The sequence below is a fragment of the Tilletiaria anomala genome (assembly GCF_000711695.1).
Source record: "Tilletiaria anomala UBC 951 chromosome Unknown K437scaffold_71, whole genome shotgun sequence".
In the NCBI taxonomy this organism is placed as follows: Eukaryota; Fungi; Basidiomycota; class Exobasidiomycetes; order Georgefischeriales; family Tilletiariaceae; genus Tilletiaria; species Tilletiaria anomala.
Genome location: NW_013546951.1, coordinates 1 through 21,555, shown reverse-complemented (window position 1 = coordinate 21,555; position 21,555 = coordinate 1). Strand labels below are relative to the sequence as shown.

General features: G+C 54.1%; 7 protein-coding genes across 7 annotated transcripts; 4 read left to right on the top strand and 3 right to left on the bottom strand.

Annotated features, from left to right (window-relative positions):
* Window positions 1–512: 512 nt before the first annotated feature.
* On the bottom strand, window positions 513–2,591 carry K437DRAFT_269428 (putative ariadne-1 protein; the record flags this gene model as incomplete). Its single annotated transcript, XM_013386545.1, has 5 exons — window positions 513–944; window positions 1,030–1,275; window positions 1,350–1,596; window positions 1,689–2,152; window positions 2,235–2,591. 5 exons carry the CDS (start codon window positions 2,589–2,591, stop codon window positions 513–515), a joined length of 1,746 nt encoding a protein of 581 aa, XP_013241999.1.
* A 1,549-nt stretch (window positions 2,592–4,140) lies between these two features.
* K437DRAFT_226283 (S-adenosyl-L-methionine-dependent methyltransferase) lies at window positions 4,141–5,538 on the top strand (the record flags this gene model as incomplete). Its single annotated transcript, XM_013386544.1, has 5 exons — window positions 4,141–4,243; window positions 4,325–4,419; window positions 4,489–4,629; window positions 4,705–5,228; window positions 5,319–5,538. 5 exons carry the CDS (start codon window positions 4,141–4,143, stop codon window positions 5,536–5,538), a joined length of 1,083 nt encoding a protein of 360 aa, XP_013241998.1.
* A 1,258-nt stretch (window positions 5,539–6,796) lies between these two features.
* On the top strand, window positions 6,797–8,755 carry K437DRAFT_165138 (P-loop containing nucleoside triphosphate hydrolase protein). Its single transcript, XM_013386543.1, has 7 exons — window positions 6,797–7,825; window positions 7,892–7,974; window positions 8,056–8,082; window positions 8,150–8,231; window positions 8,310–8,358; window positions 8,432–8,465; window positions 8,551–8,755. The coding sequence occupies exons 1-7, from the start codon at window positions 7,059–7,061 to the stop codon at window positions 8,595–8,597; spliced, it is 1,089 nt and encodes a 362-aa protein (XP_013241997.1). The 5' UTR covers window positions 6,797–7,058; the 3' UTR covers window positions 8,598–8,755.
* Window positions 8,756–9,591: 836 nt separating this feature from the next.
* K437DRAFT_257914 (putative DNA-directed RNA polymerase II 14.5 kDa polypeptide) lies at window positions 9,592–10,586 on the bottom strand. The gene is made up of 5 exons (XM_013386542.1): window positions 10,445–10,586; window positions 10,344–10,365; window positions 10,159–10,266; window positions 9,983–10,068; window positions 9,592–9,887 (listed from the first exon to the last, which is right to left on the bottom strand). Exons 1-5 carry the CDS (start codon window positions 10,471–10,473, stop codon window positions 9,722–9,724), a joined length of 411 nt encoding a protein of 136 aa, XP_013241996.1. The 5' UTR covers window positions 10,474–10,586; the 3' UTR covers window positions 9,592–9,721.
* A 211-nt stretch (window positions 10,587–10,797) lies between these two features.
* K437DRAFT_257913 (Sec7-domain-containing protein) lies at window positions 10,798–16,414 on the top strand. The gene is made up of 6 exons (XM_013386541.1): window positions 10,798–11,481; window positions 11,544–11,957; window positions 12,031–12,450; window positions 12,509–15,550; window positions 15,623–16,014; window positions 16,089–16,414. Exons 1-6 carry the CDS (start codon window positions 10,884–10,886, stop codon window positions 16,320–16,322), a joined length of 5,100 nt encoding a protein of 1,699 aa, XP_013241995.1. The 5' UTR covers window positions 10,798–10,883; the 3' UTR covers window positions 16,323–16,414.
* Window positions 16,388–18,451, bottom strand: K437DRAFT_237820 (gamma-tubulin). The gene is made up of 9 exons (XM_013386540.1): window positions 18,335–18,451; window positions 18,072–18,252; window positions 17,812–17,994; window positions 17,469–17,746; window positions 17,327–17,408; window positions 16,752–17,257; window positions 16,636–16,673; window positions 16,544–16,570; window positions 16,388–16,470 (listed from the first exon to the last, which is right to left on the bottom strand). Exons 1-9 carry the CDS (start codon window positions 18,373–18,375, stop codon window positions 16,448–16,450), a joined length of 1,359 nt encoding a protein of 452 aa, XP_013241994.1. The 5' UTR covers window positions 18,376–18,451; the 3' UTR covers window positions 16,388–16,447.
* Window positions 18,452–18,718: 267 nt separating this feature from the next.
* K437DRAFT_237818 (Fibrillarin) lies at window positions 18,719–20,267 on the top strand. The gene is made up of 3 exons (XM_013386539.1): window positions 18,719–18,852; window positions 18,944–19,042; window positions 19,143–20,267. Exons 1-3 carry the CDS (start codon window positions 18,843–18,845, stop codon window positions 19,985–19,987), a joined length of 954 nt encoding a protein of 317 aa, XP_013241993.1. The 5' UTR covers window positions 18,719–18,842; the 3' UTR covers window positions 19,988–20,267.
* The last annotated feature ends 1,288 nt before the right edge of the window (window positions 20,268–21,555 follow it).

Below are 21,555 nucleotides of genomic sequence, written 5' to 3'. Positions count from 1 at the left end.
CGTGATCTAGAGGCTGAGAACACGAGAGAGGCAACCTGCATCCCAACGCCGGGCTCTGAGTGTTGCGTTCAGCCTGTATGACGCCTCGTGCTCCAGGCTCGTCCGGTTCCAGCTCGTGCAGTGTTCTCTAGTTCGCCTGGTGAGAGCTGAGCAGGAATAGGTGGAATGGCTGCTACGATACACTAGGATACAATGTGTATTGCTAGGACAAAATGTAGGAAGCACTAGACTAGAGGTGCGGGATGTGTGCAAGGGCACAAAGGCATGTAATGTGCATAGGTCGAATTGCCGAGGTGAGGAGGAAGAAATGATGCTGCCGACATGGGAGACGTTGTGACATTATAGCGTCAGTTGAAAAAAGATGTGCTGGGCATACTTCATGCTGCTGCCGCTGCTGCGTGCAGTTTTATTGCCTCGAAGGGGGAATGTCTATGATGTATGGGCCATCTAGAAGACGAAGGTCCGTCGACCGACTCCGCACCCGTCTATTGTGCGCCAGCCAGCGTACTTTTTCAGACAGACACGACGAACTCCCACCTGCCTTCCTGGTATCCAGCCGCCGTGTCGGCCAGCACGATTTCGCGCCTCTTCTGTACGTACACCATCAAATCTGTCACCTCTTGCCTCAGCTGCTGGATCGTGTCCTTCTGCACCGGCTTTTGCAGCTGCTCGGACAGCTGCTCAACCGCGCGCTCCAGGTCGCGCTGGTTGTCCTCGAACAGCTCGGTTTGGTTGTCGCACTTGAGATAGTAGGCCATAGCGTACGTCCACTTGAGCGTCATCCGGCACTCGGTCACCGACGCCGCGGCCTTGCTAAGGAACTGCACCTCTGACCACGTGAGCACGCCTGCTTCTTGCATGGCGTCCATCGATTTCTGCGTCTGCGCGACGAGATTCTCATCCAGGCGTGCTGATTGCTCGTGGTTGATATAGCGATTGTAGTACTGCACAAAGCGACAAGGGTAAGCCGCAAGTCAGCAGCTATTGTTTGTAAGGTGACTCGTGCGGACCAATAACGCTTCCGCTCACGTGCAGATACCGCTCGAGCGAGAGCCTTGAGCTGTTCTTCGAGTCCTTTGACTTGGCCTTGTTCTCATCGAATCGATTGCAGTTGTACCAACTCGTTCCATGCTCAGACCAGGGTCCTTCACAGATCCAGCAGAACTCGTATTTGCACTTCCGGCAAGTCATGTGGTTGCACCCGCCATTCTTTTCGATCACAGAGTTGCACTTTGGATTCGGGCAGTCTTGCGTATTCGCCTTGATCCAATTTGACTAGAAGTAGCAACAGAGTGATTTTAGCAGACGTGCCATGCGCAGCGTGTACTCAGGCCAAGCGCAACACTCACAGTCTCACTATCATCTGCACACTTCTTAAGCCAGAGCTTGACAAGCGGGCACACAGCTGGCGCGTGCGTCTCATTCCCACAGCCAAAGCAGAATTCGTGTCCTTGCCCACACTTGACTGATGGCACAACGCGGCTGAGCTTCTTCTGCGATACGTGGCACTCGACAGCAAGCTCGCAGTTCGGCGCGGGACACCAGCGCATGATGCCCGAGTCGTCGACAAATGTGCGATTTAAGAGCGTCCTGTACCTGAACACATGGATAAATATTGGGTTCGTGTCAGCACTGGCTTCCGGAGCGCCCGAGTGAATGCGTGAGTGAGCACGCAGAATGTCCCCCACTTTTCGAGTATGTCCGGCGTTACTAGCAAGCTAACAGTCCTCTCATCGACGACGAGCTTGCACTTGTCATCCATACACTGCACGCGCCTGCTCTCGCCTTCTTCCCTGATCTTGCGCAGCATGTACTCAGAGTAGCAGTTCTTGCAGAAGCGATGTCCACACCCGAGCGCGAGTGTCGAAACGAACGGCTGGCCATCTGGGGGTGGTACGTCAGCGCTTCTTGCCTTGCTTTTCGTTGCGCTCTTGCCCTTGGGGGTACTAGTGGCTGGTAGTTCATCGGTGGAGGTATAGCAAACTTCGCAGGTAAAGTCGTCGTCGTATGTCATTTGCAGGATACGTGGTCGCGCTGGATCGTCCATGACACCTGCTTCATATTTGACATCTTCTGGTGCATCCATGTACCGCTCGATGAGACGCTCCTTGTTCCAGCTCATGTGTCGTAGCAGAATTGCTGCGTCAGTGTCCTGGGGTAGGGTGGCGCATCATAGCAGATAATGCATTCATCAGCGACGGCCCCTCCTCGCAATGGCAATTTGGGCCACTTACCTTGACATTGAACATGGCTGAGATCTGATCGATCTCCTTCTGCTGAAGTGCTTCAATGCTGGCGATGGTGTGGCTTTTATAGTCGACCTCGTACGAAGCTTTTCGCGCCCGACCAATGTCTTGGCTGCCAAAGAAAACAGCATCCCCTTCATCTCCAACGCTAGGGCTGACCATAGCGTCACCACCATCTGCACCAAGCCCTCCTATATCGTCGTCCTCCTCATATTCGCCGAAGTCTTGCGCATCGTCGTCGTCGTCGTCCAAGCCAGTAGCGTGCGTGTCATCGCCCATGAAGGCGTCGTCGTCATCGTCGGAGAGATCGGACTCGAAGATGTTCCCTTCCGAGTCTTCGTCCATCGTGTCTTCATCCGGAAGCAGGTGCTATCAGTGCGCAGCGAAAAGCGAGAAAGGTACGGAGTGCGAAATGATCATGAAGGTAGCAATGGAACAACAGCACGGTTGGATCGCGCAGCGAGAGGTTTGGGTGGCGCAAAGTGGGTCGGTAGGTCCAGGTCAGCGACGCGAACTAGGGATAGAAGCAAGTACTTGGTGCGCTCCGATACGCGAGATTCATCGCATCGGACACGTCAGCTTCGACCCACCTCATCGCGAGGCGCCATATCGAACGTAGGCATGTGCTGCGGCTTGATGATATGCAGACTGACGCGCGCCAATCTCTGGGGTTCCCTTGGGGCTTGTGTTTTAGCGGCTTTCCGCAAATGAAGGGGCTGTATGGAGATGATGAATGCGTGGTCACTCGTAGGCTAACGCCTTGCAGTCGTTTGGATGCTGAGCTCTTGGTCGAGGATAGGGATGGAGGTTGTTGCAGTCGAGGAGGTACCAGTATGTAAGCAACTGCGAGCGTCCAAAGTTGAGGAGTTGGGTGATAGCATGGGGGATTGGTGATGATGCAGATGACTGACTCTTGCAGCGCCGTGTCCGATCTTAACTGAGCCTTGGGTGTAGACGTGTGGTCTTGTGCCTCGCTTGCCACTATTGGCTGCTCGGTGCCTCCGGTGAGTTGCGAGTCGCCACCCGCGAGACTGCGTTCAGCAAGCAAGCGGTGAGTGCAGCAGCGGTACTGGATGACACTATGCTGGGTTGATGGGGTGTTCGACGATGACAACTAGGAGACGATGAGAGATGAGACATGGGAGGCGGAATGCATGAATCGGATGCTTGTCGTGAGAGTCGCTTTGAGAGACTTCAACCCGAAAGAAGAAATTTCAGAGAATCAGCACATTGTTGAGCGGGTTTGATCAACCCATGTTTACGACAAGGCGAAGCCTGGATCACGGTTCAAGAGTACATTGTTACAGAGGTGCAAGTGTAAGGGTATTCAGCGGCCGCCACGATGCTTCGAAGCCACGCAATGGGTGGCGATGCCCTGCGTGGGCTGCTCTCATGGTCTTCGAGGCCGAGTCTCCTTCATCAGCCCTCCTCGCTGCGTGCAATATGCCCGCGGCTACAGCATCGCCAGGCGTCTCTTCCTCCCCGTGCACTCCCCATTCGGAGCTTTGGGTCTACTTCGAGCCAATCGGATGATGCTGCGTTGGCATCAGAAGTGGAAGATGCTGACATCCCCAGTGACAACCACGACAAATCACCGTCCCGCCGCCGCCGCCGAAGAAGCACCGCCGAGATTAAAGCATTGATTGACGCGGGCATCAACCCCAAGACGAACCGACCTTTCCGCACGAAATCCGCCGGGATCACCACGAAAGAGCTCAAGGAAAAGCAGGCAGCTTCGGACGAGGCTGCACGGGCAGAACTCAAGCCATACAGCAAGCTTGATAAAACGACGCTTCCACTCGACATTGATGACCCCCTGTTGCACGAACACCTGCCGCTTCCGGACTTCTGGCCGATCGCGTTCAAGCCGACACACAAGCGTGACTTCACGCACATGTACACCTTTTGGGTGTCCAACAGGAAGACAATCAACCGAATAGTGGAGTTCATGAAGCTTGATCAAGGCCCGAAGAAGACCGTCATCGAGGCATGGGCCGGTACGTACCGGTTGTAAGAGCCTCATCCCATTGCTGGCAGGCTTGCTGAATCATTTCCCTCTCTGCTCTCCACTGACGCAGGTGCCGGCACTGTGACCAACGCGCTGGTGCGGCATCCTTCGGTAGAAAAAGTCATCGCACTCGAAGACAGCACGTTTTACGGCTCCTGGCTGAAGGTGACTAGCGTTTTGGGGCGTGCATCAGAGAGTGGTTCTGACCTTTCGAGTTCTGCGCCATAATTACAGCGGCTTCCCGAAGATAGCCCCGGCTTTGACTCATCAAAGCTCATCCACTTACCACTCTCCGGGTTCAAATGGGAAACGTACACATCCATATACCACCAAGGCGCACTCGACCATCTGAGCGAAGATCTCAAGATCCCTCGCGTCGCGGGAGCCAGTCCGGACGCGCTGGAGGAGCAAGCAAGAGCGCTCAATCCATCGCTGTACACACCTCAAAAGAGCCACCATGACGCCGATTGGCAAGCAGACAGCCCACTTGTCTTCTTTGCTCATCTGCCCAATTCAGTGCACGGCGAGCTCCTCTTTGCACAGCTCACCGCTGCCATCGCCACTCGCTCTTGGCTATTCCAGCTAGGGCGCGTTAAATTGTGCTTCGTCTGCTCCGAATCGATGGTCCGCCGCATCCTCTCGCAGCCGGGCGACACGACGAACCGGTCCAAGATCGGGACGATCGCGCAGTGCATGACAGACATCGAGTGGCACATACCAGGACACGAGCTGCTACCTTTCAAGGACCACGTCTACCCGCCGACCGGTATCATCGGCTTGCGGCTGACGCTGGGAAGTTCGTACGGCATCCCCAACGAAAATGTCGCGACCGGCGTCGGAAAACAGGCGCTCAGCTTTGTTACGCTCGAGCCAAAAAAACAGCCATTGGTTGAGAGGGAGGTCTTCGAAGCGATGGATTACCTTATGCGCAAGCTGTACGTCCTCAAGGCCAAGCCTGTGCACGAGGCGCTCAAGTGAGTCCTTCCGCTGCAGCAAACCCGCTGCTGCGATCAAGCTTGAGATCGTTTGCTGAGCAGCAACGCACACATTTTGCCCCGGTCTAGGACTGCTGCACCCGGTGCGAATGATATCCTCAAGCGCCTGAGCAAAGAGAATCCTGAGCTTGCGCGTGATGAAGACGAAACCATTGACCCATCGACTCCGGTCTACTGCCTCACCAACAAGCAGTGGGTGGCCTTGGCGCGCGCGTTTGAGATATGGCCCTTCAGGCCTCAAATCCTCATTGAAGAGGGCTTACTGCCAGATGTTGAGCGAAAGGTGTAGTATGTTTCGTACATCTAGCGGCAGCGCTCTCCATGGAGAGCGTGCCAGACCATGCCAGATCAGGCCAATACCGTCCTGCATAGTATTGCTCGACACTCACTGCGTGAAATCTGTACATTTAGATACCTTTGCAGAATGACAGTGATACGCTCCCATATATGAGAAACCCTTTTGGGTTCTTGATACACATTTTGATGAGATTTACATGTCGGTCATGGTGACTATTTTAGGACGGGACTCGGATCTCGGGACTCGTCGCAACAACACCACTTGCGAGCCAAGAGTTGAATTTACAGAAAGAGCTTCGATTCAGCATTTTCAAGGATCCAGGTCGAATGCTCGTCATGCATAGCTCCTCTGTTGGGCACTTCACTTCAGAATACATCTTTCCCATCACCAGAAGTGTTGCTTACTGCTCAGAGGAGTCAGGACAGCACAGAATTGATTCATCATGGCGCCGAAGCCACCGGTACAAGAAAAGGAGCAAAGGATTGCCATTGGTGAGCGCTTTGGGGATCCTTGGTCGCGTGCAGCGTTCGCGAGGATGCCGTTCAGCCTTCCCTCACGACCGTCGCTGACTGGGGCTACTGTGTGCCACTTGCGTTCCTCCAGTCAACACTGACAAGTGCAAGCCGAAAAAGTGCAGACAAGAATGCAAGAAGTCATGTCCTGTCGTTCGCATGGGTACGTCGTGCTTGCGTTTTGCACGCGGGCAACTTCAATGTTGTTTCAGGAATCCTTACTTACTTCCCGGTCCTTACGTCGCCAGGCAAGCTTTGCATTGAAGTGACACCCAGCGATAAGATTGCGTTCATATCCGAACAGCTCTGCATTGGTTGTGGAATTGTGAGTGCAGTAAAGGATGTGTGCTTGAGGGCGCCTTTGCCAATGCGCAGCTGATCGCGTCCCTCCTGTCGCAGTGTACGAAAAAATGCCCGTTTGAGGCAATCACCATCATCAAGCTTCCCACGAACCTCGAGGCAGAGACGACACATCGATACAGCGCTAACAGCTTCAAGCTGCACCGGCTGCCGACACCGAGGGCTGGTCAGGTTCTCGGTTTGGTTGGGACGAATGGCATTGGGAAGAGTACAGCTTTGAAGATTCTAGCGGGGAAGCAAAAGCCAAATCTGGGGCGCTATGATGACCCGCCTGATTGGCAGGAGATCTTGCGCTACTTCCGTGGCTCTGAGCTGCAGAACTTCTTCACAAAGGTACTGGAAGACAACATCAAGGCGCTCATCAAACCACAATACGTTGACCACATCCCCAGGGCCATCAAAGGGAGCGCAACTGTTTCAGAGATGTTAGACGGAAAGGTAGAGATGAACAACAAGGATGATATTGTTCGCTTGCTGGATTTGCAAGAGGTTCTTGACAGAGACGTGAAAAACTTGAGTGGTGGGGAGCTTCAGCGGTTCGCCATTGGCATGTCATGCGTGCAGAAGGCCAACATGTAAGTTTCACCTGTTGATGTGCGTGTGCTGTTATGCTGACGATCATTCTTGGTGTCCAGGTACATGTTTGACGAGCCGTCGTCATACCTCGATGTTAAGCAACGTCTGAATGCCGCGCGTATGATCCGAACACTCTTAGACTCGAACACCTACGTCATCGCTGTTGAGCATGATTTGTCAGTTCTCGACTACCTTTCCGACTTCATCTGCTGCCTGTACGGTGTTCCCAGCGTCTATGGTGTGGTGACTGTGCCGTCACCTGTGCGTGACGGCATCAACATCTTCCTGGACGGCTTTATTCCCGCCGAGAACATGCGTTTCCGAGACGAGAGCTTGACTTTCAAGATCGCCGAGACTGCAGACGCAGATGTTATCGAGAGGTCCAAGACCTTTAGCTACCCCGCCATGTCGAAGAAACTGGGCAGCTTCGAACTCGACATTGAACCTGGCGAGTTCTCTGATTCTGAAATAATCGTTTTCTTGGGCGAGAATGGAACTGGGAAAACGACTTTTGTCAAGATGCTCGCAGGCAAGCTCGAGCCGGACGTTGGCAAGGACAAGATCCCGCAACTCAATGTCTCGCTCAAGCCGCAGACCATCGCGCCCAAATTCCAAGGAACAGTGCGCATGCTTCTGCTTAAGCAAATCAAAGCTGCTTTCATGCACCCGCAATTCCAGACCGACGTTGTTAAGCCGATGAGCTTGGACAACATTATCGACCAGGACGTTCAAACGTTGTCGGGAGGAGAGCTGCAGAGAGTTGCGCTTGTGCTCGCGCTGGGCAAGCCCGCGGATGTCTATCTTATCGATGAGCCCTCGGCGTACCTTGAGTAAGTATAAAATGAGGCTCAATTGTCTTCGATAAAGGTCTTATACTGAACTTTTCTTCGTCGCAGCTCCGAGCAACGTATCATCGCCTCCAAAGTCATCAAGAGATTCATCCTTCATTCCAAGAAGTCGGCATTCATCATCGAGCACGGTGAGTGATGCTAGTGCTTAGAGTGCCGTGCTGCCTGAATCAATAACCGACGATATTATTCTTCACCTGCTCTTTACCCAGACATCATCATGGCGACTTACCTGGCCGGTGAGTTTTAGCGTAACCAGGCTCTGCTAATATTGATGTTGAACTTTTTCCGTTGTTTGATACGCAGATCGCGTTATCGTCTACGAAGGTCAACCATCAGTCAAGGCGACAGCCAAGCGGCCTCAGAGTCTGCTGACTGGCATGAACGCGTGAGTGATGCACATGCACATGCACTCAGACCTGACTCGGACTCTTATTGATGTTTCATTCGATCATTGGCTATACAGCTTCTTGGCGACGCTGGAAGTCACGATGCGACGCGACCCGACCAACTTTGTGAGCTTGACTTCAGTGTGCAAAGCTGCGTGAGGGCCCGGAGACTGAAAGTAATTGCTCCTTGTACCAATAGCGTCCTCGCGTCAACAAGCTCAACTCAATCAAGGGTGAGAGCAGGCTTTGGCGTCCTTTCTTGCACTTGTCGCTAACGCACGATTGCCAACCTTTGCTGCTGCTTATTTTCCTCCTCAGACAAAGAGCAGAAGGGGTCCGGCGACTACTTCTTCTTGGGCGACTGATCACAGGGGTGATCTGAGCTCCGTAATCAATGCATTTACACCAACGCCCATCTGTCCTTTCATTCGCCTGCCGCATTGCAGCAATTGGCTCATGCGCTCAAGTTTTGCCTTCTCAGTCGATCATTCGGTTCTGGCTTGGCTGCGGAATCAAATTGTGCTCTCGGTTGAGGGTGTTGAGTGATGCTCTACCTTGGCTTCTTATCTCTCCCCCTGGTCGCGACACCTTCCAACGTGATATTGATAAGCTTGTTTTGCGCTTGAAAGATCCTGAGCGGATTGTATTTGTTAGGGACGCGCGAGTCGTGACTGTCAAGCGTCCTTGACAACTACCACCCCTAATATGCAGACAACGCGAGACCTGAGCCTTACCCCCATGTTGGCGAGTGGACCAAGACTGCCTCCCAACGATGGCCGGCAGAATGGCGCGACGATATACTCTTGCCCTGGCTGATACCGTGCAAGCTATCGTGATCAACACTCTTGGGGTTTCTCTCACGCTTGCTGTGCTAGGCCCAGCGCTCTTTCTGTCGAGCCCAATAGCTCCGTCGCCCCGCTCGACAAGTAGTTTTTGGATGCTCTCATTCACTCAGAGTAAGACGAAATTTCGCTTGGGCATGCAAGGTCATGATGCTCAAGGGCGACTCCTTTCTCTGATCGCAGTTGTATGGGATGCGATGGACTTGCTTGAAGATGCAGAGTACCCGATTTCGGCGCACTTTTACAAGAGGTCAGTCTGCGTGCTTCTGCGACTGTTGCATCGTCATGCTTACATCGTCGGCTGCGCAGAGCGTCCCATGTAAAGGCTGGCAAGACAAAGGCGGCAGGGAAGCCACCTGCACTGAGCAAAAATGACAGTAGAATCTTCATTGAAGAGTAACGAAGAGGGTCAGGAGAGACATCGTCGCGTCTTAAAGCTCGTGGACACTTGTAACATTAGTAGAGTTCGAGCCCAGTTCTGTACAGGCGCAACGGCCGCAAAGCCAAAGCCGAGGGGTACTTGCTGGTATCGCGTGTGCATTGCGGTTGATTATAGAAATACAGTGATACGGTGGAGTTGCGGATGTAATCACCAAAGCCAGTGCGCATCTTGAGGATAGTGCAGAACGTTGATCGTTTTAGGTGAATTAGAAGGCCTCCAGGTTGGTTACATCTTCGGGGTTGACTTGAGTGTTTGTGCCAGCTTTTCTTGATACTTCTGGGTCCTGGAACAATTTTTCGCAGTTGCAGCAACAGAAGAAGAGGATCATGCGATTGAAAATGCGCTTGCTCTGGTCCTGGAAGCACACCGCTCTGGATCATGTCCAAGCAGCAGGCGTCACGAAGCGCATCCATGCGGATATCAGCGACCGAGACACGACACGTTCCGAAAGAAGTTACGAGCTCACTCTTGGTTTCCGCAATAAGGACATTTCTGCTCTACGCGCTGTAGCGTCGGATCTTTTGTAATGTTGTCAATGACTCCTGGTTGCTCCTGAACACATCCAAGAAAAAAACGCGCCGTTGTGTCCTGTCAGCGCCAAACATGCGCATACCATAGCAGTTGCATCTGTAACAGACACACCTGCGTCACAGAAATCAGGTCATTGCGGAAGACGAGCTGGCTACCTGCCTCCTCCCGGTAGTCGCAGTTACGGCAGCTGTAGAGCAGAACATGGTTCGTCCGGTCCTCCTGGGTAAAAGACAGTAAAACTGGATGCATCAGGATCACGGCATCCTATTCCTACTGAGAACTTCCGTCTCGCTTACCTCTGGATACAAGAGATTGTTGCTGTTCGCATCGAAGGAAGACATCAGAAGAGGGTGAGAAACGTGCAATATGTCGCACGACGTTTGCGTAGCAGGCTCACCACTCCTGGCAAAATTTCAAGGAAGCCATGCTTCTTGTTGGCACAGAGCGCCACGCGAAGAAAGCTTGGCCGATTTCTAAGATATCAAGCGAGTTCTTCGGTGTCAAAGAGTGGGAAATGAGGTGCGGATGGTGCGAGTATCGGGCCAAGTTGGATATACCGATGAGAGTGAAAGTGCGAACATCTTGAATGCTGCGCCCCGGCCCCATTTCCCTGGCTGGCTGGCATTCGGTTGCTTCCAACTCGGTTGAACAGTTCTCCCACGGGCCACGCGTCGCGGGCAGTGGGGAGGGTCATCGCACTTTCAAAATCAGTAACTCACCAAGCCCATCTGTCTCTGAATACCTCCGTTGCATGACACAGTGCATCTACTCGCTGCTGGGCAGCATTCAGTCTGCCAGAGCGCCGCAGGATCTATCCAATCGCTATTTCTGGAAAGATGTCGCCAGCTGCTGGCGGTCCCGCTGCGCGGCTGCGCGATGAGCCATCGCGTCCCCCGTCCAGAGCTTCTGGTCGCAGGGTGTTCAGTACAATGACTGCCGGTGCACCTGTTGTGCTCTCATACTATCCGCCATTACAGGTTTCAGAAGAGCATCTTGTCAACTCTGAAATCATCGCTGTCACTTCCGCAATACGCAAGAGCGTCAAGAATCGGGCGAGCTCATCATACTTTTCGTCTAGCTCTGGAGCTCCAAATGGTTCCTGGGATCAGCTACTGCAGTCCACAGGCTCTTCCGCGCTCGGCCTCACGAGCCATGCTGCCGAGGCGGCAGAAAGAACGCTTGCGATAGACTACAGGAATGACAATCCCATTGTTCGGCATCAGCGGAGGCTTTCTTCGCTTGGTGTGCCTCTTGCCAAAAGGCAGCTGCCAGGGTCGGTCAAAGGGAAGGATGCCGAAGGTAGCGCGCCGAAACCGACGACAAATGTGTCCTTAGAAGCTGCTGGAAGTCTTGAGCGGTTTGCACGGGACGACAGTGAATCTGGTCTATTGGCTGCGTTCGCCATTCTGAAGGCGCAGCTTCATGAAACGCAAGGTGAGCAGTGACCAGCACTGGACCTTCACGAGGTGCCCGCTCTGACCTTCAGCTGTTGGCAGAGTTTGCAGAGTTCCCGCGGCCTTTGCTGGTCTCACCTTTTGTCAAGGTCATATTGTCGCCACGGACGAGCGGTGCCATCACATCAGCCGCTCTGCAAGCGATTGATCGTTTTCTTGCATACGGATTGATCCCCATTCCATCGTCACCGATTCCGGCAACTGGAGCGCAGGTCGCAATATCAGAGATTGCGCATGCGATCTCTCACTGTCGATTCGAGGCCAGCGACCCCATCGTTGATGAGCTGGTCTTGCTTCGCATTCTCTCAGTCATGCGGGAGCTCGTCTGTGGATCTTCACAACTGCTTTCTGCGGAAGGCGCTGCTGCAGTCTCCTTGGCCGACGCCCTGGGAAATGAGAGCATTTGCGAGATGATGGAGACCGGCCTAAGCATGTGCTGTCAGACCAGGCTTAGTGGTGAGTCCGAACTGCTCACCTTTTGCTCGAAGTGAGGTGTCAGCTTACACTTAGTGACACGTCACTCCTGCAGAGGTTCTTCGCCGCTCGGCAACACAGTCAATGATGCACATGATCCGCGCCTTGTTTGCCAAGCTGCAGCGCATCCCTCTGACAGTAGACGAGAACTTCTCTGGAGACGCAGAGCCCATACATGAGACCTTGGTCTCCGAGGTTGAGGAACAAGAGACCGAGCTGGACGAAAAGAAGCTTAGAAGGATGACGATACCCGATCCTAGCAGCTTGCAAGTACCCGCTGCAGGACCGTCGATGTCGCCTGGCGTGATTCCAGAGGAAGATGAAGCGGCTCAGTCGCCGTTGGATATGGCCGGCGCAGAGGCAGCGGCCCCCGAAGACGCGCAATCGGCTGATGTCCATGGAATTGCCCATGAATACGGAGACAAGGCGGAGGAGAAAGTGGCCGTGGCGAACGATCAGGCGGATCAAACAACAAGTACGTTCATCAAAGGCATTTGGAGGCCCGTGAGGTCGCTGACACCCTTCCTCCACAGTGTCCTTCGCTCCTATGGACGTCGAGTCGTTTGGTCTGCCAGCGTTGACTGAGATTTTGCGCGTGTTAGTATCTCTCCTAGATCCTCGCAACGGTCAAAACACAGACGCAATGCGGCTCCTAGCGATGACCATTTTGAGCAGCGTACTCGAAACCAGCGGCGTTGCTATCGCAGAATACCCATCTTTGCGCGCCATCTTACAAGATTCGGCCTGCCGACATCTTTTCCAGCTGGCGCGCTCGGAGAACCCAAGCATCCTCACATACAGCTTGCGCACCATTTCGACCCTCTTCGAAGTTGCTGGACAGCATCTTAAGCTCCAATTCGAGTTCTTCCTCAAGTATTTGCTTGACAAGCTAGCTCCCACCTTTGCCATGGGCTTGGAGCCTTGGAATGACGTTGCGGCAGCTGTTAGTCGTTCTTCCGATATCAATCCTACTCTCACTGGGCCACCTCCACCTCCACCTCCACCGCCACCGCCACTTGCGAAGACCTCGGAGCTAGCTCCCAGCACAGGCGAGACGCGCGAGCTCCTTCTCGAGACCCTATGCTCGCTTCTCGAGACTCTATTCTCTCACGGAGATGCTAATATCACGCTTTGGGCCAACTTCGACGCCGATACTGAGTGCGACAACATCTTGGAAAGGCTCATCTCTTTCTGGTCGCGTTCTGTTTTTGCCCAGGCTCCCGGCTCACCCGGCCAGGACAGCTTGCAGGTAATGGCCTTGGATGCCATCCTAACCATCGTTGGCAGTTTATTTGCGCGACAGGACCCGGCTTTCGAAGATCCAGCTTGGCCTCAGGGCCTGCTGGATGCTCAGCAGCTTGGTTTGCAGAAGAGCAAGAAGGCTGCAATCTTGGCCGGTGCAGCGCGTTTCAACGCAAGGCCAAAGGATGGTCTCGCCTATATGGAAAAGGAGGGCTTGATACAGACCGAAGGAGATCGCGATGCTGCGATTGCACGCTTCTTGAAGGAATGCCCGGGCCTCGACAAAAAGCTTTTGGGCGACTACCTATCACGACCGGCCAACGAAAAAATCTGCGAAGCGTTCATCCATTTATTTGACTTTAGCGGCCGCAACGTTGGAGATGCTATGCGAGAAATGCTTGAGTCCTTCCGATTACCCGGCGAGGCCCAACAAATCGCACGGATAACAGAGACATTTGCAAGGGCATACTTCGCATCTGGCTCATCAGAGGTTGCCAGCGAGGATGCAGTATACGTTCTCGCCTACAGCGTCATAATGCTCAATACCGATCTGCACAATCCTCAGAATCAGAAAAGAAAAATGACAGCCGATGATTATAAACGGAACCTTCGCGGTGTTAATGATGGCAAGGACTTTAACGACGAGTATCTGACGACCATCTACGAGTCAATCCGCAAGAGAGAGATCGTTATGCCAGAAGAGCATGCTGGTCAGTTGGGGTTTGACTACACCTGGAAGGAGCTGCTGCGCCGCTCGCGCACTGCGGGCTCCCTTATCCCTTGCTCCACCACCTTGTTTGACCGCAATGTCTTTGCTCGATCATGGCGCCCAATTGTTGCTGCGCTGGCGCACGCTTTTTCTACCTTCCAAGACGAGCATCTTCTTGAGCGGTCTATCGCAGGCTTCCGTCAATGCGCTGCTCTGGCAAGCACGTTCGGCATGATTGAACTCTTCGACTTCATGGTCAAGACTTTAGCTGGTGCCACCGGACTTCTGGATGACCACATCGCCCAAGGCCCGATCAATAATGCAACTGTCGATGTCGAAGACCAAAAGATCACTGTTGGGCCTTTGTCAGTCTACTTTGGCGTCAACTTCAAAGGTCAGATGGCGGCTGTCGTTCTTTTTACAATCGCGAACGGCAACGGTGATGCTATGTGCGCGAGTTGGAAGGAATTGCTACAGATCTTGAAAAATCTTTTTGCGCATTCCCTTCTCCCGCTCGGAATGCGCCAGATGTTCCTCTTTGGCAAGGAGCCGGAAGAGATCCCTCTCAGGCCAAAGCGGCTTGCCAACACTCCCATCCAGGACCCTCGTGGCCAAGGTGGCCTATTCAGCACGTTGTCTTCTTATCTACTCTCGCCAACTGGAGGTAACGTACTGGCCCCTGCTCCCCCAGAAGTGACGGATGAAGATATCGAGTCGACACTCTGCACTGTAGACTGTATCGCCTCTTGCCGGATCGATGACATGTTTGCCCAGATTCCGAGTCTCTCGTCAGAGTCGCTGCAACATGCAATCACTGCAGCCAAAGAACTCGCCGACAAGCATACGATTGATCGCCTGGCGCTTGCGCGGCGTGCAGCTGAGAGCGGCAGCTCAGGCACCTCGACACCTCAACACACTGTCCTCGTCCGCGGCCAGCTGCCATACGATCCTTGCGCGCTGTTCATGCAAGAGGTTCTTGCAGGTATCGTTGTCAGCGCAAAGTCTTGCCCTGATGAGTCCTGGATTTCTGCAGTGCAACACTTTTCGGCGATCCTTGCGGATGCTCCGAGGTACCATCCATTGATGGTCGAGCGAGCCGTGGTCAGCCTGCTCCGACTTATCCCTGTCGCGAAAGAGGCTGGCTCCGATCAGGCTTTGATCACGTTGGACACTATGCGTTCGATTCCCAACGATCTTAAGCCAGCTCTGGTCGAGCAAATTGCTCTTGGGCTGGCTTACGCATTGCGTGAAGGCGTTGCGGCGGTCAGCTCGGCTACCGAGTGGAACCTGGTGCTGTCTTTGGTCGCTGATTGCGGATTCTCTCACAACGCTAGCGCCGCTGGTCACGCGTTCGAGATTATGAAGTACCTCGCGGAGACAAGTATCACGATTGATAACTATATCGGAATCGTGGCAGTCTTGAGAGACGTCGCATCCGCCTCTGATGTGGTCGCAACTGCTCGCGCCGAACGCAGAGACATGCAACGGCGGACCCTCACTGAACGTAAGGAACAGACAGAGTATGACGAGGCATGCCAACGACGAGGAAAAGAAGCACTTGGAGTGCTGGAAGCTATCAAGGCTGAGATTCCCCGCCTCATCACGGAGTCGACTCGTCTAGATGGTAGGCCTGCGCACGATGTAGGACGTGTTTATCTCTGCATACTGACAGAGCTTCGTTGTCCGTTGTTACCAGGATGGAGACATTTCTGGTTACCGCTCATGGGCGCGCTAGCACAACAGTGCACCAATGGGTACCGGCCAGTGCGTCAGGACGCAATTGCGCATCTGCAGAAGGTCTTGCTAGCCCCCCAATTGCTTTCAGGCGAGCACATACAGCTTGCACTGATCTTCGAAGAAATCATCTTTCCCGCACTCGAAGATCTGCTCAAGCCGCAAGTCTTCCAAAGGGATCCGGAAGCCAGTGGTATGCAGGAAACACGAATGCGCATGTGTGCCATGCTATGCAAAATTTTCCTACGTTACCTTGTCGAGCTTAACGAGTCCTCCAAACAGCTCATCGGCCTGTGGGAGCAAGTGCTCGGGTTCTATGACCGCTTTCTCAATTGTGGCAAGCGTGATCAGCTTGTGAGCTATCGGGGCGCACTTTGCCTGTCCAGCATCAGCATTGGTGGACTGACGCATTCATTGCTCACGTACAGACTGAGTCGTTACCCGAGACGGTCAAGAATATTCTATTGGTCATGCAAGCAGCCTCGATACTCGTTCCGCCGCCTGCGGAAGGAGAGGACTCGCGATCCCCTGCTCAAGTCGAACTATGGGATGTCACTAAAGACCGCGCGAGCAAATTCTTGCCAGCACTTATGGAAGAGATCACGCCAATTCCTGAGCCGCCGTCGCAAGCAGCGCTGCTGCCTCAAGAATCGACTGCTTGAAGCAGTCGTTGTACATCCACCTGTCTGCTCAAACGTCTTTCTTTCAGCAAACTTTGTAACGTTTCGCTCAATAATGCACAATCTTGCTAAAATACAGTCGAGGTTCCTGACAAAGCTACAAGATCTTATGCGCTCTTCCCGGTAATGTCTACGCGAGGGGTGCATTGAAGAGCAGGGGTGAGCTGCTCATTCCATTGTGCCCCAAGACGCTCTCTACTCACACTCCGGTTGCTCGGCGGCACGGTACTCTGAAGGACAAATGGTGAAACAAGGGTCAGAAGGTCTTGGCCGTGTTCTTTCAAATCAGGCTCACCTTGAATGAGCTCCTGCGTTGTTTCCCGAGCCTCATCACTTTCATGGCGGAAGAATGTCAGTCAGATACCGAACCAATAACAAGGCCGTTGGACGCTCTGCAGTGGCGATACCCACAAGTCACTCAGGTCGCTCGAAAACGCCGGTTCTCTTTTGTACTGCTCGACGAAAGCTGATCGATTCCTCAATCGGTCATACTGATCGACCGTGCGCTTGAACAAGCTCGCGATGCCGGTATGATTGGCGAGCATCAGGCCGCTGACCCTATGTGTTGACGCCATGTATGGGCTGCGTTTGGCGAGCGCCACTTGTATAGACGCAGGGCCCCATGGGATGAAGGAAGCCAGGTGCCGCTCACGAATGCGTAGTAGCGACTTGTGCACGTCGCGTGGATCGACGTCGCCCTGGATGATGTTCATGATGGAGATGTAGCAGCTGGACTTGCTCGCACCATGCGTGGAGACCATGCGGTTCTTCGGTTGGAGCAGTCGCCGCATCACATCCAGGACGGACGTCTTCATCGTTGCTTTGCCCCGATCCACCGTGTCGGAGGTGAAGGGGGTATATGAGGTCATGAGGAAGTGCGCCCGAGGGGTTGGGATTAAGGACGCCATCATGCCGACCTGTTGGCAGAGCGAAGTCGTGGGAGTCAATCACGCATACTGAAACGGATGTCCTTAAAATGTGCTCACTAGGTCATTGTTCATGTAGCCCGGATACCGCAGTGTCAAAGTAGATGCGCCCATTACCGTGCTGATCATTTGGTTGATTTGACTGCAATCGTCGAGAGTGTAAGACGTTTACAGACTGCATTCATAATACTATTTTGCTCACCTGACGCTCGGATCATGGATGTGTAACCGATCGCTAGCGATCCGACTGAGGGCGGCATTGTCGAGGACGACGACGCTGTCCGCGTGATCTACCAGGCGCTTCAGTGTCAGGATCGAGTTGTACGGCTGTACGACGATGTCCGACGTTTCCTCCGAATTGGGAAACACCGAATAGGTCTGGATGAGCTTCTTGGGGTATGCGTCGTTCAGCGCCTCTAGCAGGAAGGAGCCAAGGCCGGAACCTGTGCCTCCCGCGATCGAGTGGAGAAGCATGAAGCCCTGCAGAATAATATGTGAGGCCGCTGTCGCGCAAAGCGATATCACAGCAGGAAGCTCGCTCTTACCTCCAAGCTGTCGCTTCCGTCTGCCTCACGTTCAATCATCTCAATCAGCTCATCCGCGATCTTCTGCCCAGCGCCGAACCCTTGCGCCCAGTTGTTGCCTGCACCGCCGCCCGTCTTGGACGAATATATGTTCTCTGGGTTGTACAATCTTTTGTACGGCCCTGACATGATATTTGCAAGGACCTATGAGGGAAGGTGCGGTTCCCTCGCACATTAGCGCGCAACTCAACAGGAATCATCTGCGCCGGGACCACTCTCACCCTTGGCTCCAAATCGACCAAAATCGCTCGCGGCACGTAGTGCTCGTCATCCGCCTGGTAAAAGAAGACATCCTTGCGATCGCCCGCGGCGCCATCTGTGGCGAAGTCCTCCAAGGTTCCGTCGCGTGAAATCCCGTGATCCTTGCAGAGATATTCCCAGAACTGTGAACCAATTTGATTCCTAGGTGGCAGCGCGAGTCAGGAGGCGCGTGTAAGAAGACAGGATGGGAGGACACCCAATGGACTCTCGCGCGTTAACTTACCCGCACTGCCCGGCTTGGATAGTGATAAGTTCGCGCGGCATCTCGTGCGGGCGCGGCGCGTGTTGCTGTTTATCCTTTCCTCTCTTGTTGCAGAACTGAGCTTGCGTACTATACGCGTACACGTTGTGCTACGGAGGGTGCGATAAACAGTTAGCAAACACAAGCCGTTGCGTTTTTGACTTGGCAGCGATGGTGTTGCTCTCTGTCTCGCGCGCTGTCGCCACTCGCGTCTCCCTCTGTAAATCCACGCACAACCACAGCAGTCCTCTTTTTGGGCCCGTAAACTCGGTCGCCAAATTTTTCGAGGAAAGGTCTCCGTTTCGCTTCCTTGACTTCGCCGACTGGCCAACTTCTTTGCACATGCAAGATGGATTGCAGGAGCCTCTTTCTGCAGCACTTGTACCACATCTGATTGCAAAAGTGCGGAGGCTACCGAGATTCTTCACGGCATTGCAGCGTCCTAACAAGTCAGTAGTAAAAGCTTGTGACCGTAACTGAAAGATACAAGATGGCATTTGGTGAGAACGAAGCGGCGCGAGCGCATGGCTTCTACACCGGCGACAAAGCTGACAATATGACGTGTGCTTTAATATCATTTTACTTTTTCAGGCGACCGAGGTGGCAGAGGTGGCGGACGAGGTGGCGGACGAGGCAGGGGTGGCCCTCCTGGTCGAGGAGGCGGCCGCGGCGGTGGCCCAGCTGGCAGGGGTGAGCTGAAAACGACAAGCTAGAAGACCCCGACCAGTCGATACTGACGTCTCATACTCCTTTCCCTTTTTCTTGCTCGCCTTTTCTTTCACTCGCTCAGGCGGCCGTGGTGGATTCGGAGGTCGAGGTGCCCCGGGCGGCCGTGGTGGTGCCCGTGGCGGTGCACGCGGTGGTAGTCGCGGTGGACGAGGTGGTGGTGCTGGCGGCGCCAGGGGTGGGGCCAAGGTCATCGTCAAGCCTCACCGACATGGCGGTGTCTTCATCGCCGAGGGCAAGGAACACCTGCTGGTCACCAAGAACCTCTCGCCCGGCGAAGCTGTCTACGGCGAGAAGCGGATCAGCGTCGAGTCACCATCAGAGGATCCCTCGGTGCCGGCAACCAAGGTGGAGTACCGAGTCTGGAACCCGTTCCGAAGCAAGCTTGCAGCGGGTATCCTCGGTGGCCTAGACCACATCCACATTGCGCCTGGCGCTAAGGTGCTGTACCTCGGTGCTGCCAGCGGGACGAGCGTGAGCCATGTGGCCGACGTAGTGGGACCCGAGGGGATCGTCTACGCGGTCGAGTTTTCGCACCGCAGCGGCCGAGATCTGATTAACATGGCCAAGAAGCGGACGAACGTGATCCCCATTATCGAGGACGCACGGCATCCACAAAAGTACCGCATGCTCGTCGGGACGGTCGATGTCGTCTTTGCGGACGTGGCGCAGCCAGATCAGGCACGCATTGTCGCGCTCAACTCGCACCACTTCCTCAAGGACAAGGGTCATGCGCTCATTTCGATCAAGGCATCTTGTATCGACTCGACGGCGGTGCCCGAGGCAGTGTTTGCGAGCGAGGTTAAGAAGCTGCAATCAGAGATGTTCAGGCCGAGGGAACAGCTGACGCTTGAGCCATACGAGAGGGACCACGCAATGCTTGTCGCGCAGTACCAGCGCCACGCCTGAGCGAGCGAGCCGGTCAACCAGCCAGCAGCAGCAGCATCATCAGGACTTTGATCTGCACCAACGCATCTCTTTGTCCTCATGCAAAAGCAGAGGGGCGGGATGCGTACTCCCCCCTGCAGGCCTCCACGTTTTCGTTTACAACCCCGCTTGACTGTCTTGTACACTAGTGATCCTACTGTCCGCGCAAAACCTTTTCCCATCGCTAGATCAAGGTGTCCACACTGCAGCTTGAACCATGCATCGTCGCACATTGACGTGCATTTGTCATTATTGGTGTAATCCATTCATCGCGCGGTCGTCTTCGTTCCGTTCTCGTCGCAGCACAGATTCTCTACTCGTGCGGTGTTGCCAGGTCACGTACGCTTTTGAGCGGTTTGCACCGTGCCGTGGCCACCACAATATCTTGTACTTGTCGGCTATTATTGAAAGCGAATTAGATAGTACGTAACCGAATATCATCCTCCGTTGCGCTTGTTTGATGTCCCATGATTGAGGTGCTGATGCTATTGAGATGTCGCAGCTGCTTCGTATTCTCTTCACGACTCTCAATATTCAATGGAGATCCTTAATTTTGACCCGCAGATATCCTAGATCATTCTTGTGTACGTCGCCCCTTGCTCCTTCCGTCTCCGTCGCATCATATTCATCGGCGGTGGCACATGGAATTGCAGACGTCTTCACGCATGTCGAGCATCTTTGATGCCGGTCAAGCATGTGTTGCGCAGACTTGACGCCACATAGCATATTGGGTAACACGGTCACGCCAGAGATTTTGCTACGTTAACAGTCAGTAGGCATCGCTGTCGTCCATGCTCTTTTCTCAATCTTGTTGCACCACGGTCACTGACACCTTTGCAGCGTTGATGGAAGTTGAGCAGAAGCAATGGTCTTGCAAGGCTGGTAAGGTGTGTCCTGGCTCAGATTTAAATTGCTCATAAGATTACTCGTGTCTTTGGGTCCTCCAACTATATTCTACTGTGCGATTCAAGCATTCAACCATAGTATCATGTCTGGTGTACGATGCCATGATCAAACTACCCTACCCCGGTGCTATTGGTAGAATGGTGCTGCCCGGGATGGTGTGAGGCACGCAGGGAACCACTGCCTTCACGCTGACTGCGTCATGCATTGGCGGGTTCGGCGGCCCCGGTATTGAAAATGATGCACCCCTGGCTGGCTCTTGCGCGGGCAGCGCGACACTGACAGCCCTGCAACGCCCTGAGGCAGGGACTCCCCAGCCGCGGGGCGGTGCTCGGCGAAAGGAACGCAACGGTGATCGCCCGCCGCTGCGCAATGATCATCATCATCATCATCGCTGTCGTCCACGGCCACAGCACTTGCATCGGATCATCCTCCAAGCACAGCAACGAAGTAGAAGTTATCGTGGTTGCCCAGAGCTCACCCCAAAGCCTAGCGTCAATCTGCTCACACGGCTCCAACCGCTTCATCCACGCCCATCCCCGCGCCCACGACCTTTGTGGAGGGAGATCCGAAACCGCTTATCGCTTAGAGCAAGAAGCTGTGCGGCCAAACCCTACCACGGTCGACACAATGAGCCAGCAGCGTGA